The 19,283-nt window shown below is 47.9% G+C and overlaps 1 protein-coding gene across 1 annotated transcript in view; it reads left to right on the forward strand.

Annotated features, from left to right (window-relative positions):
- The first annotated feature begins 602 nt into the window (after positions 1-602).
- LOC144146404 (endothelin-converting enzyme homolog) overlaps positions 603-19,283 on the forward strand; it is a 19,410-nt gene continuing 729 nt past the window's right edge. The window contains exons 1-5 of the mRNA XM_077678360.1: positions 603-661; positions 5,073-5,108; positions 6,818-6,936; positions 11,725-11,805; positions 17,478-17,639. Coding sequence (XP_077534486.1) covers positions 603-661; positions 5,073-5,108; positions 6,818-6,936; positions 11,725-11,805; positions 17,478-17,639 — 457 coding nt within the window. The remainder of the gene's footprint in view (positions 662-5,072; positions 5,109-6,817; positions 6,937-11,724; positions 11,806-17,477; positions 17,640-19,283) is intronic.

The following is a 19,283-nucleotide window of genomic DNA, read 5'->3' on the forward strand; positions in this document are numbered from 1 at the left end:
CGAATTGATTTTTCTACTGACTGGAGTCGCGTAAACCTGGCGAGAGTGGTCGAAACATGGCCTAGAGACTCCAGACTACAATTTGGACTAGTAATTCCGCAATGTTTAGACATCACTTCAGTGTCCCTTTAAAGGTACCCTGAAACACTTTTTTCAATTTTTTTTTAATCTTATATGCTTGCAGAACGTAGTCACCAACACACCCAGTAGTTAGATAAGGGGGTCGCAAAGTACCCCAGCCAAAATATACTGCTCTGTGCCCATCAGATAACTTGGAAACTCGCTCAAAAGATTTTTCTGTCTTTCCCGGTCTTGACGTTCTTCGACAGCCCAAATTACGTCACTGAGGCCATGTAGCGGCTCTTGGCCGGTGTTCCTTCAGTTGCAGAAATGAACGCTTTTCGATAGCAACTTAAAAAATAAAGCGACAAAACAAAGCAGAACCGAAGGCGTATCTGGTGCGATGAGCAAATCACGCAGCGCCGCTCCGGGCTGGTGATAACTGTAGCTTTCGCAATTCTCGCAGACGCGAAGGAAAGGGTGAAAGCGTTCATCAAAAGTGTTGCAGGGTCCCTTTAAAGAGGTGGGGTGTGGCCAGTAACATGAGCCTGACGGCGACAGCTGTGGCTCGGTTCACCAGCGAGATTTGGTCCGAAGTGCAGTGAGGGGAGTCTCTCCTGAAGGGATGGCGGTGGTGACGAGTTTGGGAAGGGCGAGTGTTACACGTACACAGAATCTCCTCGGCATGTAGGGAGACCCCTGGAACGTGGCTGGTTGGCACGGGACAGGTGGGGCGCTAGATCACTGATGGCAGCTCTTGGAGCTGCAGAGGAGATAATTCCCTTTTGTAATATTCTCTTGCACCTCTATTGAAATCCCGCTTCTTCTATGCATCTTGCAAGTGCTCAAAGTGCATCATATGTGCTGCGCGTACGGGGAAGGTTTCTGCAGGCCCAATAATTTCGGAATGTGGCAGTGAAAGAACAAACTTACAGAGGCTTTTCTGCACGACTAAAAAAAAACAGCGAAGTTGAAGCTGGTTTGCTTTCACGGTGAGCAGGAATTTTCGCGCTTATGGTTCACTCATCTTTGGTGGAAAGGTTTTTTTTTCTTGTGGAGTACCACGCGTTTACTGATTCTCGCGGCCATTTTTCCTTCTAACATCTATTATTTCTGAATATCAATAACCTTCACCGCTTCTTTTTTTACAGTCCAGCACAAAAAAATCCCGTAGGCGATGCGTGAGTAAACAATTCTGCTACTCAACCATCCAACCAGTGTACAATGATTCATATATCGTGTGAAGGGCGTGTACCTCATTCCGCGTACGAGTTAAATTTTCAAAGACAGTAGCCCTTTTGGGTACCTAAAACCGGAGCATTGTGGCCTGCCCATCTGTCTGTCTGCCTGCCTGCCTGCCTGCCTGCCTGCCTGCCTGCCTGCCTGCCTGCCTGCCTGCCTGTCTGCCTGCCTGTCTGCCTGCCTGCCTGCCTGCCTGCCTGCCTGCCTGCCTGCCTGCCTGCCTGCCTGCCTGCCTGCCTGCCTGCCTGCCTGCCTGCCTGTCTGCCTGTCTGTCTGTCTGTCTGTCTGTCTGTCTGTCTGTCTGTCTGTCTGTCTGTCTGTCCGTCCGTCCCTCCCTTGATTTATCTACCAGGGCAACAATAAAAAAATCTTCAACGAAAAGTTTATGCAGGCAAACTTTTCCAAATCAATAAATCTGGAACCATACATCGTAATTGGCAACATTGTCGAGCAAAAAGAAAACATTATGCATAATTGAGGCAAAGTATCAATACATACCTGGTACTAGGCAGTGTTTTTAATTAAAAAATAGATGAAAATCTCGTATTTGCGATAGCGAAGAAATTCGCTTTGAAAAGGATATTTTGAACCGAAATCTAAAAAAAGGTACCTCATGGCGGAATTCAAAAAGTCCAACAGTAACAAAAGGTTGCAAATAAATGTCGCGCGAGCCGAGGATTGCAGGAAAATTGAATTGACTTGATCGAAAACCTCAACCGTGTTTATCACGGGAAGAGCGAGGCAGCAGGCGGATAGCGTGAGAGGTGGGCGGGGGACAAAATAGAAGCAATTACGCAGCAGGTGTGAAATGAGCATATAGGCTGCCATTTTTTTTCTTTCATAATCGCAATGGCATGCTGTCGTAGTACCTCACCTCCATTCGCTTAGCGAGTTGACCCAACTTTCGCACCTCCGTTCACCGCGTGTGTCTGCCCATACCACATATACGTTCCCCACAAGATCGATACCGTTGTTTCGAGACTTTCGCATGATCAGAATAACTGCGATAGAAGATCGCGCAAGTCTTCTTCATCCGCTGCAAAAGGATGTACCTCCCACTCAGGCTGCTCCGCTCCCCTTCCTCTCCCTCCTTCCTTCCTCCAAACCACCGCCCGTTAGAAATGCACGAAAGCTTTGGCAATTACGTATGCCTCCCTAGCTATTTAGCCCTCCACACTTGGACTGAATTCCCACTTTTCTACATCTGGAGTTTCATTTTAAAGCGTTCATCTCGAGCGAGCCCTGATTGGCTGAAGGCAGACGACCAAACAAGGCGGGGCTTTGTGTCTGTGCATGTCATGGGGTGTGCAATATGAGCTACGTCACGATCGAAACGCATGTGAAATGGGCATCATTTAATTCCGCCCTCTTTGCGACGCTTTCTACTGCCAGCCTACTTTTCTTACCTTCGTCCACACCTATTTACATCCCACCGTCGTTGCCATTGTCTTTTCTCCTTCTTTCCGCTTCATGTTCTCACACCTTTACTCTGGTATGGGTCTCTGGTCACCCTAGGTTCGTTGCTGTGACCGAGCAAACGCTTGTATTTTGTCACATTCCCCGGGTCCGCGATTGACAGATGGTGGGACACCTACTTAGCCTTGTAGGCTCTACGCGCGGACGATAACAAGATTTAACCTCGGATAGACGGAAGAGCGTGAGTCCATGGGCTCTCCAGAGCAATCGCGGTTCAACAGGCTATCAAAAACCACTACCTAAACATCGGCCCAATGGCTTCTTCAACTTTGTAGGTACCTGGACCCATGTCCGTACTTGAAGCTTGGTTGGTCTCCCACATTTCATCATCATCATCATCATCAGCAGCAGCAGCAGCAGCAGCAGCTGCCTTTCTACGCCCACTGCAGGGCAAAGGCCTCTCCCTTAGATCTCCACTTATCCCGGTCCTGTGCTAACTGCGACCCAATTTAACCCCGCAAACATCTTGATATCATCTGCCCACCTAACTTTCTGCCGCCCCCTGCCACGCTTGCCTTCTCTAGGGATCCACTATGTTACCTTTAATGACCAGTGGTTATCTTGCCTTCGCATTACATGCCCTGTCCACGCCCATTTCTTCTTAATTTCTACTAATATGGCTTTGACACGCGTTTGTTCCCTGACCCCCCCCCCCCGCTTTCTTTTTGTCCCTTAACGTTACACCTATCATCTTCCGTTCCATTGCTCGCTGAGTCGTCCTCAATTTAAGTTGAACCCTTTTAGTGAGCCTCCAAGTTTCTGCCCCGTAGGTCAGTACCGGTAAGATGCAGCTGCCATACACTTTCCTCTTCAGGGACAATGGTAGGCTGTCATTCATTATCTTACAATGCCTGCCGAATGCGCTCCACCCCATTCTTATCCTTCGAATTATCTCTGCCTCATTGTTGGGATCCGGGGTCACAACTTGACCTAAGTAGATATATTCCCTTACCACTTCCACTGCCTCGCCACCTATCTCAAACCGCTGTGCTGTCCCGAGGTTATTGATCATTACTTTAGTTTTCTGCATATTAATTTTCAAGCCCACGGTTCTACTCTGGTTGTCCAGTGCGGAAAGCATGCTTTGCAATTCGTCCCCCGAGTTACTTAGCAAGGCAACGTCATCAGCAAATCTGAGGTTACTGAGGTATTCTCCATTAACCCTTACTCCCACCTGTTCCCAATCCAGTTTTCTGAATACTTCTGGTAAACATGCTGTGAATAACATTGGAGAGATTGTGTTTTCTTGGATGTCGCCCTTGCTTATAGGTATTTTACTGCTCTCATTACGGAGGACTGTGGTAGCTGTGGACCCATCGTAGATATCCTCTAGTATTCTTACATAATGCTCGTGTATACCCTGGTTCCGCAGTGCCTGCATGACTGCTGAGGTTTCAGCCAGTCAAATGCTTTCTCATAATCTATCAAAGCTATGTATGGGGGTTGAGTATGCTCAGCGCATTTCTCTATCACCTGATCGATCGTGTGAATATGGCCTATTGTTGAATAGCCTTTACGAAACCCGGCTTATTCATTAGGTTGACTGAAATCTGAAATGGCAGAAATTCTCGTAGCCATTACTGTGGTAAGTGCCTTGTAGACGACTGACAGTAAGCTGGTCGGCCTGTAATTTTTCAAGTCCTTCATGTCACCTTTCTTATGGATTAGGATGATGATAGCGTTCTTCCGAGATTTCGGCCCACTCGCGTTCATTACACTGTCACTTTTCACCCTCCACCAAGCAGTCGCTAGCAGGCCACCATTTTGCAAAAGCCGCCGCACGTTGACCTGCTGAGAGCGGCTCAACTAAATATGACTATTGGCTGTAATTGACACACTGGAACTGGAACTTAGGCAAGTATCTGATAAAGCATGGGAACTGGTTCGAAAGTCTGCCGGTCAGTTCACGACTTTAGAATAAACCACCCCCCCCCCCGCCCCACCCCCAGCGAATTAGACCTATATTTTTATGGATTACAATAAATCTGCACGTAAGATTTATGGGGTGCCCTTGCCTCTTGTATTTTCACCCTCCCTGTTCATTTCGGTGCTCATCTGTTTCAAGTATGGAGTACCAACTTAACCAATCTATTACGCTGGATTTCGGAGCATTGCTGCCTTTCTGCAAATGGAAACAAATATTGGAAGGAATGAGTTCGACTCTGAATTTTGCGGTTGTGGTCTAACTAACCCTATATCATTTTTCCACCCCTGGTGCATACTAAAACACGGCAATGCATACGTTCCGCCATTATATGTCTTTTAATCGATTTATCCTTTGCTTGCTTTCTCAGCAAGGACAAGAAGACCCTTGAAGAGATAGCCAAGGCGTGAGTACAATAACATTACTACTGTGGTTTCATTAGTAACATTATATAATTGTCTGGACACGAAACGAAACGTATCTTTAATTATAATCTTATTACCTCTCAGATGCGTTATCCAGAAAATTTATTTTTTTGTGGGGCATTCCCACGTTTTTACCTACTTCACAAACGAAAGAATGCGCAATGATCCAAAAACTAGTTTTAACGTCACTACATTTGTAATTATTTCACCATTATATCTGCATCTATTTTTGTTTCGCTTTATGTGCCGTTTAAATGAACAGTTGTATTTATGCATACAGCTTTTTGGCTTCACTGAACAAGTAATTTGATGGCTCACGCGAACCCGCAGATGTATGCTTCTGTTTAACTCGTAATAAATTGTAATGTATCGTGTAATTAGGATTAGTGACATTAAAGCAGCCTACTGCAGAAGATCCCCTACAAAAAGACAGTTCCGGAACAATCAGTGCAGATGGACGATGCCGATATTCTTTTAAACTTCATTAGAGTACTTAGGCGCCAGTGCCTCTATTGTGTGGCGGCGTCGCCATCGGCGTAACGGCGTAACGTCGTAACGCGGCGTAACGGAGGCAACACGAGGAGTACAAGGCAGGAGGGAAGAGAGCGTACGCGGAACGTAGCGTTACGAAGGCGATATCGAGCAGAGCACGAGGAGAAAATCGCACTGCGAAAGAGTCTAGGGGAAATAAAATTGGAGGATAGTGAAGATAGAAGCGGAGGAGGAACGTACGGCTGTTCGTTCAGTCCTTCCCGCTCGTGGTATTGCGGAGCCCTCCTTTTGTCCGAGGCCTTGTCGATGCGTATAACGAGAGCTAACGCTTCAGAGGAAGCTTTCGAAGATTTGGCCGTTGTGCCAGCGCGGAGATGGGAAGTGACCCGGCGTTGCTAAGGGAGCGTCGGTGATTCGTCAGCGCATGAATTCAGCAGAACAAGTTTCTCGTGGCGATGCAGGAATCCGTCTCTATCAAGAAAAAGTGTGAAAACCGTTTACTTACCAACCCGTCCTGAGTTATTCTGATACCATATACAATGGGGTTATAAAACAATGTCATCGCAAAAAAAAATATCAACAGATGCCCTCACATTTCAGAGTACAGAGAAAGGCCACCGTTAGCTAACACTTTTTATTCCAATAAATGCTTCATAATTCTTTCGTTGTTCTCGTTTCAATATAGATTACAAAACATCTTGCATGGTGACTGAGCTAAACCTTAGTGAAAATACTATTTTTTTTCTTGCCTGAGTATGTGTGTACGCGTCATTGTGTATGTCAGTGTGTGGAGGTTATCAGAAAAAGAAAATCTTTCAAACCTGTTTCCAAACCTGTTTCCAAAGATTTTGCCAAAGACGTACTCTAGCACACACTAATGTTAGAATCAGTGTTACTCGGCTGTACATTTTGTTGCGAACTCACTATAAGCTTCGCTTTTGTTTCGAAGCTGCACGCAGACAAGCTACTTTTTCAGGCAGCGTATTCGGCCCCCTCTCTCCAGATGTTAGTTGATGTTCGTTGGATAGCTAAAATTCTGCTTACTCACCCCCTTTACGTCACAAAAAGCGTGTATTTGTTGTATGGACTATTAAAATGGAGTGGAACCTACAGTGAAGGACAGCAAGCTCCAGAACTGCGAGTAGCACAAGGTCACGGGTGCACTTCACTCACGAATGGGATTGGGGTTTTCGCGCAGGGCACAGAAGCAGCCGGACACGTTCCTGAACACGTGCATGACCGTCATCGCCGTGCTGATCGTAATCACACTCATCTGCATGGCCATCATCATGTTCAGGTGCTTCTCGCCCACCAATGGTGAGACAGAAAGCGCACTCGCACCGTCTTCTCCGCACGAAACTGCGCACAAAATGAGCTGTCATCCTCCACAATCGCTGTGAGAAAGTACTCTGTGTAACACTCGATAACTCAGGAATAGTCCGTCCTGGAAGAGCTGAGGCGAGCCGGAATACTGCCCTTAGGTTATCATAGCGAAAATCTCAAAATCATGTACATGATGGTGATGATGATGATTGCTGTTGGTTTCCCCTTTGTAGTGGGGTGATGCCATTTTACCAAAACGGACTAATATACCTATGTTTTATACTCTTGGTTTAATACTAGCGCTGCTTAGGGCAGGCACAAAAAGCTTATTAGGCACAAAATACTTTTTTTCTGTTACAGGTGGTAACTGTCCTAGGCAATATTCCCCTCTCTGCTTTTCGTCCACCAGCATTCTAATCTTCTTTTCGTCCCCTCGACAGCCTTGAAGTCAACTTCTTCTGTGCTACCCTTAAATCCTAGGGCTTCGGGAAGCCGAATATATCCCTCATGTAGATTTGGATGGATACCCTCACATTCTAACACAATGTGCCACGTAGTTTCTGTTTCTTTTCCGCAGACCACGCATACCCCATAGTAAAGATCGTTTCCCAAAGTCCGGTGTCGATCAGGAACCCAATCGCCCGGGCTCCGGTTGATTTGGCAGGAGGCTGGCAGGGCGATGGTGTTGAAGTTCTTGGAGATGGCGGTCGAATTGATGAACTCGAGGCGTTGGGGTTGATTAAGTGATGCGAAGGTTTATATACAGCTATTTACAGTAGGAAAGCTAGGTACATGAGTAATGAAAAGAAAAACTTCGAACTTCAGCTAGACGCTTGCTCCGAGTGCGCACAAATCACTCGAGCTCCTCAACTTCGTCTAACTCTCCTGTTCTCGGAGCGTACACAAACCGCTCGAGAAACGACGGCCGAGACCCTGTCTCGCCGCAAGATCCGTCTAGTTGCCCGGTAAGGCGCTGCACCCTAAACCTCCGACGCGATCTTAACCTCGACTAGGGGGCTCACAAATCCCAACCTAGCTTCAACGGTCGAGACTGCTTGTCCCGCCGGGAACTGCCCAGCTCGGCGCTCAGACAAGAACCATTTCCAACGGCCAAGTTCGGCCTTATAAAACCTCGAAATCACCGTCTCTCGGGAACGCCCCTGTAGCGTTCGTAAACGCGTAAGGGAGTGCCCAAATTCACGTAGACAGCTGTCACTCAGCTCGCCACGGAATATTCAATGAGGCGCCGCCATCTTTGGGTCAACGGAACGCCCGCAGACGAGCAGGCGCGCGTGACCCCGCGGGGTGGGAGCGAAAGACGGCGACAGTGCACTGGGCCGGCCAGGGCGCGTTAACAATGGTGTCTCGCGGGGCGCGCGCTTCGACGCCGGTAATCCCACCACCTCCGCGCGTCATGCAGACCGTTCCCGGAATCCGGCGGCGCCGTCTGCTTTCTCAATGAGGGATTATCCCTGTGGTATGCGGTGGGCCAGACAATCCGTCTCCCGTGTGCGCCGTGACGAATTGGCGACGGCTGCAGCGTAGAGTCTACAGTGCTGGGCCACCAGACAGAGCGGTGGGTTCTCACGCGCAGCCCGGGCGCCTGGCCGCTAATCTCATAAGTGGACCTTACACCCCATCATTTTGTGAATACTTCCCCACAAAGCTCTTAGTTCGCAAGCAACCTGCTCTAGCCTCAAAAAGCAAAGCACTGTCCTGGGAATTATCATTTAAATTTTCCTTTCTGATGTTCAATTTCAAGGAAGGTATACAGCAGGTGTTTTTTTTCTATTTCAACAATTATTTCTGGTGCATCGCTATGATTCCCGTCACCTAAAAAGGTCCGCCCCCACCTAGGTTTCGGAGAGGGACACTAAATTTTCGGGAACCTCCGCCATTTTATTTCTCGGTCTCTCGAGAGCTGCTGCTTCCAGCCTTGGTCATATAATACCCGTGTACAGCTATATTATTTTCGCCAGCCCGTCTTCGTGAATTGTGCATTACTCCCCGTATTATCCTGACGCAATTTCCTCGAGTGCTGAACTGTGTTAACAGAAAGTAAGGCTGAGATTGATTAATATCTTCCCTCGGTAGATTTTCTTATTATTTCCGGTTGAATTTCTTAACGTTTTCGCCGCACTCGAGCCCCCAGCCGAACACCAAGTGTACGTACAATGAAAAAAAGCGGGCCATCTCCCCTAACATGAATCCTGAGGATGGGCTAGGCATGCGGTGTATAAGTGTATTCAAGGATTACAAGTCTCTCTCTTTTGCAACTCGGCGCGCGCTGATATACGCGTCATCCCCATCACGAAAACAAAGGAGAAGTGAAATTAGAAACGCCGAATTGAAAATCTTTACGTTAGAGATAGTGCGGAGCGAAATAGAAGCAAGCAAGCAAGCGCGAACGAGAAACGAGTGTCCCAGTGTGTTCCTTTAGTACGCCTTTTGGCCAATGGAGATGAAACATTCCAAAGCGAGGCATTGGAAAACCGACGTCCCCGTGTGTTGTTTTTTTAGTACCATTTACGTTCTAGAGCGAGGCGTTGGAAGACGAGTGTCCCGGTGTTCTAGTGCCGTGACCACGTGATTATACGACGACGAACGACGACGAAGACATACGTCGCCGACAGCCCGAGCCCCGAAGGAGCTTCGCCCCTAAAATAATGGCTCAGGCTTAGTTCAGCTAACCCTTTATATGCAAAGCGCAAGCTTTGCTTAGCTTAGCTAAGTCTCTGTTTCATTTGCTCAATCTCCGATGTAGCTGTACTTACTACACTATTCGTTCAAAGCCTGCCGTTGACTACGGCTCTGGTCCCGCTTCCGGCATTTTCCGAGCCGAACGCATGCGATATTTACGGGGTGGTCAGACGCGGCTTGCCCACGACGGCTCAAAGCCTCTAGCTCCCGCAGCAACTCTCAGAGAATACGGACCGAGCATTGATGGCTAAACTGGGATGCACGCGGCGGGTCACGTGGTCAGGCGGGAACCAGCTGCGGAGAGCGCATTCGTGTACAGCTATATTCGTGTACAGCATTCGTGTACAGCTTGGCATTCGCCAAGCAGGCAGCGGAGGCGACCGCGGCGAACGCGGCAGGTTTTTTTTTTTTTCTTCCGAACGCGACCGTCGGCGGAGCTCTGTGGACGTACCTTGACCCGGCTGGTCACGTGATGCCTTGCCAAAGGTACGGCGCAGCTGCGGTCAAATGAAGGTCAAATCTATCGCGACGGCGAAACCGTTCGACAAGATTAGTACAGCTCTGCTTTAAAATGGTCGGGGTAAATGCTTGCTTAACTGGCGATGACGGCAAAACACGATAGAGGTTCCTCCGCAGCCAAGCAACACTCCTATTCCGTATTCCAGTTGTTACTTCCGCATTTAAGAGACTTGCAAAAAATTCGCTCATTGCTTCAGTCGACACCACTACCGCATCACTTCAACGCTCGCGGTTAACTCGGCCAAGTGTAGGACTGGAGGCCTCATACCACCCGATACGCCTGATAGCACCTATACCTGCTTGTACCGAGCGGGTTTAGGCCTCCTGTTCAGTCACCAGTAGATTCACCAGTATAGGTAATGGGATCACTTGTGGATCAGTGGTGAGTTACCGGTGACCTTGAGGTGACCTTGAGTCAGTTCCCGCCAGTGAGCATTCCCTTCACGAGACCAACCAGCGACTACCGTAATTTCTTGTCTGGTTGATTCAGGGAACCTGCAGACAGACGTAAAAACCAACTGACCAAACTTTGAACCTATACCAAGTCGAATAAAAAATTTGTTTTTCAAAGAACTGGCGTGAACAAAAATGTATTTAAATTTCCTTATTCGAAAACAACTGATTAAAATGCTATAATAGGCTCACTGCATGCAGATACTGCAAGAGAAGTACTTTTAATCTATAACTGTTAATTTATTTATTATATTAGCTCCAATACAACCACAAAAAAATGCTGAGAAAAACTCGCTCCAGCCAAGCTATGGCAGGTTTAAAAGCAATAAAAAATAAACGGAAAGGGGCGAAGCCAGAAAAGTATTTTCGTCTGAAAAATCAATACCTAAATGAAAAAAAAAGGGAAGAAAGCTCACACTAACGCGCAAGACTTGAAGGTAGCGAAGCTGTTTTCAGCCTTCGCGACCATCACGACGGTTTCAGTCCACAATTGCAGCCGATTTGCTTCGTTTTCGCTGCCGCAACGACCTTTACTCCGTCATTGTTGCTGTTAGTGTGATTTTCCTGCGTTGTTTTAGCAGTGATAATCATTCTACATCACCTTGTAGGGGCATACGCCATGACGTGTATTGTTCCGAGCAAGTGTTGCCGCGATTACGGCGAACGCTTCAGTTTGTTTGTTTGTTTGTTTGTTTGTTTGTTTGTTGGTTTGTTTGTTTGTTTGTTAATCTTGGCTAATCTCAATAAGTGGGCACGCTTGGCTTGCCAAACGTGCGCCAGAGACGCTGGGCGGTCGCCGCAAGGCACGCACACACGAGCATTCGGCATTTTCTTGGTATTTTTAACTGCGGACAGGAAAAATTATGATTTGCTAAACATTTTCGCTGTTAAAAAAAACACACACACACACTACGACCGAAAACTAAGAAGTCATACCACCCGCCTCCGTCCTGGGCAGCAGGCTGTTAGGAAACAGGGCGAGTACCGATTAGGGAAAATAAATGTGCAAATTCCCTACATTGCGTTGCCTGTTAGTTGTCCGACGAAAGCGTCCGTTATTTTTCATCCCCATTTTTAATTGCAAAACGTCGGCCTCTCCGCTCTCCGCAGTCTGTGCAGCCCCGGAGCCCCCGTACAACCCGTACACCAACACGGCGTTGACCTGCGACACGCTGGAATGCAGGACCTACGGTGAGAGCCCTCTTTACGCATCCCGAAACACTCAATTACGCGTGTATTCCGACATGCAGCAGCTGGGAAACAGGCTTCCGGCTCTTCCTTCCGCAACCATCGGCCCATATGCTGCGGCATACGAGACGACACTCTTCCATTCCATTTAACTGGTGAGGGAGTATAGGCCAAGAAGGGCTTAAACCAGAGTGCGTTCACTTGAAATGTACGCGACTGAAACAGAGCGCGCAGTTTCGAGGTTGCCTTCCGCTGAACGTACTCTACATTCGTGAGCAACACGCGTTAGAATCCCACATGGTGAGAGCTTCATGAAGGGACAGGCACTGCGCGGGGAAACAGAAAAAGCAGCGATTGCGTGCGACCAAGATCGATGATGTCAGTTTGGCATAGCCCAGTTCGTGCCCGCAGCAAAGAAAAAATATTTGCCGCTATGTGCTTGCTTTGCTGAAAATTGTCTCAACAGACGATAGCGTTTTCCCCTCTGAATGGTAAAGATCCTCCTCTTTCCTTATCGTACCCTTCATGCCCTTCCCCTCCGGTCTCCTTCCTCGCATTGACACTTCCCAATCCACCTCTTTAATTCCCCTCCGAACCTCCAACGGCGCTCCCCATTCCCTACGCCGCTCCCTTTCAACTGTCAGTACGCCTCCCCCGTAACACCTGCTTATTATTTCGCCCCTCTCTTATCCGTCCTCTCTGAACTCCCCCGTCTTTCTCCGCACCTTCTCTCTCTTCTTTCCACCTCCCCATCTTCCCGATTGTCCCATCCCATCTCTCAGGGCTTCCTCACACTCATGTCCAAAAGCATTTCCCCTCATACCTTAGTCATCATACCAACAACATCCTCATCATCCTTATCATGGGCTGTCTATGTCAACTCTACGCATGTAAAACCATCTTATTTAATCGACATCTGTTTTCTTCCTCCTTCCCCCATTCTTCCTCCCCTGCCTCCCTGTCTCCTCCCTCTATTCTCAAACGTCTCTCTCGTTTCATATCCTCTTCCCTGTTAAATTCTCCTCAACAACCGCCTACTTCCATCCCTCTCCATTCCGTTTACCCCCATTTTGCAATTAACCTCCCGACCCGCTTCAGGTAATTTTCATCATTTCGTTCTCTTTTTCTTCCCCTCACAAACAGCGCTGATGATGATCAATGACTGCTATTCGTTTCCCGCTTGTAGCGGGGTGATGACGTGTCATCTTACCAAAAAAGGACTAATATGCCTATGTTCTATACTCTTTGTTTAATACTAGTGCTGCTTAAGGCAGACACAAAAAACTTATTAGGCACAAAATACTTTTTTTTCAAGTTACAGGTGGTAGCTGTCCTAGGCAATATTCCCCTCTCTGCTTTTCGTCCGCCAGCTTTCTAATCTTTTCGTCACCCCGACAGCCTCGAAGTTAACTTCCTCTATGCTACCCTTAAATACTAGGGATTCTGGAAGCCGAATATTTCCCTCATGTAGATTTGGATGGATACCCTCGCATTCTAACACTATGTGCCGCATAGTTTCGCTTCTTTTCCGCCGACCACGCAAAACCTATCTTTTTTGTGAATACTTCCCCACAAAGCTCTTGGTTCGCAAGCAACCTGCTCTAGCCTCAAAAAGCAAAGCACTGCCCTGGGAATTATCGTAGAAATTTTCCTTTCTGATGTCCCGTTTCTCCGCCGTGTACATCTCTAACGACGTTTTAGCTTCCATTTTTTCTCTCCATCTATTCGTTTCTATCGGCCTTGCCTCTTTTTTGGTTACCTTGGCTGTTTTGGATTCTCCACTGTTCTTTCCGTATTTCATCGTTAGCCTTCTAGACTTCCTTAACCACTGCGTGCCACGCTTTTCAAGTATAGCTATTTAAAAACCTTAGCTGCCCACCTACATTGATGCATTGCTTTCAACCCCCTCTCAAAACACATTTTACTCTGCGCTTCTCGACCTTCAAAGGAAGCCCAGCTCATATCTCGATTGATTGATTGTAGGGTTTAACGCGCCCACGCAATGCAGGCGATGAGGCACGCCGCAGTGGAGGGCTCCGGATTATTTTTGACCACCTGGGGATCTTTAACGTGCGCCTAAATCTCGTACACACCGGCGTTCTTGCTTTTCGCCGCCATCAGAAAAGCGGCCGCCGCTGCCAGGAATCGAACCCGTGACCTCGCGCTCAGCAGCACAACGTCTTAGCCACTGAGCCACCGCGGAGGGTCCAGCCCATATCTCCCTGCACTGCTTCGTTAATTGTTTTTCCATGCGCTCCTAAGGCCAAACAGCCTACCGTTCTCTGGTTCACTTCAATTGGCGTGATAGAACGTCTGATTTTAAGCAGATTACAGCATTCGCAAATGTGAGACCCGGAACCATTTCTCCTTTCCACATTCCTCTCACTACTTCATATTTGTTATACCCCCACAGAGCTCTATGCTTCATTATAGCTACGTTTCGCTTTCCCTTACCATTAAGTTGCTCCTCGTGAGTTCTTAGGTAGTTATCCACTTCGTCTATCCACACTACCATATATTTATATTCCTTCACTCTGGGTAATTAGCCTTGCTGGATAGACACTGCATCAGTGGTAGTGTCATTGAAAACTATTATTCCCGATTTTTCTGCGCTAAAATTTAACGCGAAGTCGGTGGCTTCCTGGCCGCTAATATTTATGAGCCGTTGCATATCGGTCTGGTTATCAGCTAAAAGAACAATGTCGTCTGCGTATAAAATTCCCGGAATACGCTGTTGTACCATTTCGCCTTGCAGCATAGGTGTTAGGTTGAACCCTACTTGACTTTCTTCCAGCTTCTTTTCTAACCCTGCCATGTAAAGCATAAACAGTATTGGGCTCAAAGGGCATCCCTGTTTTAGTCCCCCATGGATGTTGACCTGCTGGGCGCATTTCTGTCCTTCCCGTGTAAGGTGCACTCTATTGTCTTTATAGATTGCCATAAGAAACTGTATTAACTCGTCATCTAACCCCTGGAGTTTCAGCATTCTCCACAGTAGTTTTCTGTTTACGTTGTCATATGCACCTTTAATGTCCAAGAACGTAATCCATATTGGTCTATTCTGCGCAGTCGCAATTTCAATGCATTTCGTTATCACGAATGAATTATCATCCAATCGCCTGTCTCGTCTAAATCCATTCTGCAATTACCCAAGGATTCCATTTTCTTCCATCCATGCTTGAATTCCCGATTTTATCTCCTGCAATACGAATCTATACGCCACTGATGTTACTGCGAGTGGTCTGTATGAATCAATACTGGCTTTGTTGCCTCTGCCGTTATATATTAAATTCATCCTACTTTCTAGCCAGTCCTCCGGCATTTGTTTGGCTTGTATCCCCTTTTCTATTGCCCTCATAAAGGATGCCTTACTTTTAGGTCCAAGCAGGTTATTCCGCTATTTCTCTCACTCTCTAATACACCTCCTTTCCCCCTCTGTTCCCCTCACCATTCACTTCGCTACAAATTTTTAGTGCGTCAACAGCCCGCTAGTGAGCATGCTACACAAGGGATTTTCGCCTCTTCAAGTGACAGACAGACAGAACAAAATGTTCGCGCTTAGGTACGCCAACAGACCATCGTCTTTAAATTACCTCAAAATAATTCGCAATTTCATGATGCAACCGACACAGCCAGGCGCTTCGTTTGAGCTAATACCCTACAAGAAACCATTTTAAAGAAAGATGCCGGGAGACGAGCACTGTTAAAGTGAACGGCGCCGCCTGGTTATGAGCGAAAGAGAAGGGCTGTATGTTTAATTTGACTCACTGGGCGTATTTTGCAAACCGCAATCGGTGCCACGCTCTACGTGCAGCCCAAATCCGTTGCCACTGAACTGTTGTTGAGAAAATTATTGAAGACCTATTGGTGAATCGTTAGGAATGGGTCATCATTTCACACCTCTCTGTCGTGAATCCGAGGCTCGGCCCGAGGCGCATGCCTCGCTCCGTCTTGAGATGTCCGCAACCAGACGTATCTCGCAGGTCCCTCGTACACGTTTCCATTCGTGCTTAGAGCTCGAACAGTCCCTTGGGTCCCATTTGTTCACTTCAGCCAGCTGGGCTGCCAGTTGCTCGTTTTGCTGCCCACCAGAATAGGCATTTCGTCGCCGTTATTCCCATTTCTTCCTCCTCTGGCTGCTCGCATTGTCTGCCGACTCGACTCTACCACGCGTGCAAGCCGTGGTGCGAGTCACAGGACCCTTCAAGGCAGAGGCAGCTCGCGAGCCGCACTTCGACTTGCCTCCCTAGCAACGTCGCCAACATCGTTAAATAGCGCTTGAAACAGGATGACAGCAGAGACAGAGACACACGACGGCAGAGAAGACAGCAGAAGACAGCAGGGGAGACACACACGACCAACTAGCCCAACTGTCAATTTTAGTGAGCGTCGCTAACGTTGCGAAGGCATCTCTCTCCGTGCGCTCTCTCCGCTCTTTTGTTCTGTGCTCTTCTACCGCTCACTGGAGTGACAGACGACGCGGGTAAGCGGAGAGTTGGGACGCAAAAATCTCGTGAACATGCCCCATCATTGCTTATTGATATCATTATACATGAATATACATCAATATACGTCAAAATACATGATTATAGGCCATTTAACATCATTATACATAGATTCCTCAATATACTTTAACTCTGCCATGTAGTAACCATGCAAACTTCCACGTTCATACATAAAACTGTTGTTTGCTGTCTGGGATGTCTCACTCGGCCCTACATAAGCAACACGATTATTTGGCGTAAAAAGGAGCTGACTTAACAAAACAAACCACCTCGTGTGGTAGGAGAGAAGCGTATATGCTACTGTGCTGAAACTATCAAGAAAAACTACGGCGAAATGAATGCTCTGGCATTAAGGAAAGATTTAGTGGACTCCGTCAAAAACTTACATGCGGAGTCCGAAACACGCACTTAAAAGAACTGCTACGACCACTTGTTTCCCTGGACTATTTCCAAGCCGTTATTAAAATGAAGCAAAGGCTATAAGGGGAACGCGCATCCAAGTACGATTGGAGTTTCAGGGGATGACAAGGCATCTAAATGTCAATCGTCTACGGCGTATCGTTCGACACACACTTGTGTCGCCGCCTGTATCTAACAGGAGCATAGCGGAGCCCATCAAGCAGGCAAACGACTTGGACTTGACTCGAGTTTTTTCTTTGCAACAAACCCACCGCTGGCGCACCAACTTCGAATTGCGTTGGAACAGTTTTGCAGTCCAATATCTTCCACCTGTTTAGTCATGACAAGAGTGACACAATTACACAAACGTTATTGAGCTTTAGACCAAGAACGTGGCGATAGCTCACGCCACAAGAAGCTCGAGCTTGTATTTGGCGTCATGACACCCAGTAGAAAGTTTTAGCGTAGCGGGTAGCGTACGCTACGCCAGCGATGGCGGGTCCAAGTGCCCTCCGCCGCTAGCCTAGTGCATGCTGCCCCCTATAGTAAAACTCTCTAATGACGCCCCTCCACTTACGTGCGAACTATCAAACCCACTCCTTCGCTCGCCGACTCCCCCATTATCTCTAAGAGCTCACTCACTCTAAAGCTCACTCACTTTAAAGCTCTAAAGCGACCACCTGAATACAGTCACTCCTTGTATGCACTCACTAACTCACTCTCTTCCTATATGCCCTCGGGCACTAACTCTATTCGTCTATGTCCCTACAGTGAACATGCTTCGCTCGAGCCTGGTGACCCTAATGGAGCCGTGCGAGGACTTCTACGAGTTTGTGTGCGGCGGTTGGAGCAAGGCGGCTGTGGTTCCTCCCGACGAGATCACCTTCAGCCTCCACACCAGCTACCGCCGCAAGGTCGAGGACGAAATCGGGGGTGAGTTGGGTTGGCCTTCGGTCACGGAGCAAGAATAAAAGAGGAGGGGAAAGTGAGCTTCCTGGGGCAGCCTGATAACGTCACAAGCACTTGGCGAACGTCAAGTTTCCGGCATCTGGCGGCAGGCGAAGGAAGTGCGCGGTCATCGCCACGGCCGCCGCGCGTTCTGTTCGCGCTCGCCCAGTCCAACCCGGCCCTGGCATCGCGTCGGCATTTCGCCGGGCCGCCGAAACATTCCGTGGCTGAAGCGAGAGTGTGTGCGCTCTTCTGCGCTTCAGTTGGCTGAAGAACCCGCCTTCGCGATTAATTTTCTGTCAAATTTATACCGGCCGGTACGAGCGAATAAAAGGGGCATTTTCTTTTAATGCGTAGGCAATCTTGCGTGAACACCAAGCCCAAAATACAAACCAGTAAACGCAAAAAGATGTAAAACCTGTAAACGCACGGCCTTATCTCGCGTGCGATGAGCTCGAAGCGAGTTGAGTGCACCGGCCCATGTATGACGCGCGCGCGCTGCGTCCGAGATAAACGCGCTTCCGTCCCCGCGTCACGCAGCAGCTCGAGCGCATAGCGATTCACGCCTTGTGGCGAATGCTGCAAACAACAGTATTGCTTTTAATACATTCACCCAGGTGCCGCTGCCAAATTGTTCGCCGCCGCAGCTGCGGAGCTCCGTAGGTCGCCGTAGTTATCATTGTGACATTATCTGGTAGCTCGATCACGCCGGCCGCAATGGGCGTTTCCTCTCCTATATATTCTTGCTCCGTGCCTTCGGTTCACGCATTCCGGATTTGAGTCAATCTGCACGAACTGCCGCACCTGGAACGCTTTGCATTGTTCTTATCCGCTGCATTCGCAGCAGCTCTTTAGTGGTCTGGAGGACCCAAAGAAGCAGGAGAAGGCTAAACATGCCAACAGCACGGAGAAGTTGAGCGAGAGGTTAAGCGAGGTAGGTGAGTGGATTGGTAAAATTTTCGGGAGAAATGCAATCCAAACGGCAGTCAGAAACTCGCCGGTACTCCACTAACATCATCCCCAAGTCTACCGTCACTTACGAACAAACGAGAGAAGCCCACCGTGTGTGGCGCCTCAGTTATGGGCGTAATAGGGACGTGTAAACTCACAAGTTATTAAAGACGATAGTCTTTCTTGGGCTACTTAAACCCAGAAATTTTGGTCTGTCTGTATGTCTGTGTGTCTGTATGTCTGTCCGTCTGTCTGTCTGTGACTCGATTCAGCCACCCGGCCAAAGCAAAAAAATGCCTGCGCAATAGTCTTATATAGTCACAGCTAAATCTACCCGTCTTGGTCCGGTGTAATGTTCATACTTGTCAACATTGTTGAAGAAGAACAAGACATTACGTAAATATGAGACAACAAATCAATACAGAAGTGATATTTGCAGTGTTCCTTTATAAAAATTCAAACATGCTTGACTTTTGCGAAATTAAATACTTCATCAACTGCAGAAAAAGAATTTACTCCGCCGTCGCCTGCTGTCGCCAGCGCCACTATAGCTTCTGGCGCCATTTTAAGAAATCAACCGGCAACAGTTACGCAAGGTTCCACTAGATAGTTTCCATGCTCTGCTTGCAAAGCACGTGGAGTAGGGAAACGCGGTTCTATAAACGTTGAAGTAGGGTG

Source organism: Haemaphysalis longicornis, unplaced genomic scaffold (genome assembly GCF_048455015.1).
Source record: "Haemaphysalis longicornis isolate Haplotype H1 unplaced genomic scaffold, Haemaphysalis longicornis Haplotype H1 scaffold_7, whole genome shotgun sequence".
Lineage (NCBI taxonomy): Eukaryota > Metazoa > Arthropoda > Arachnida > Ixodida > Ixodidae > Haemaphysalis > Haemaphysalis longicornis.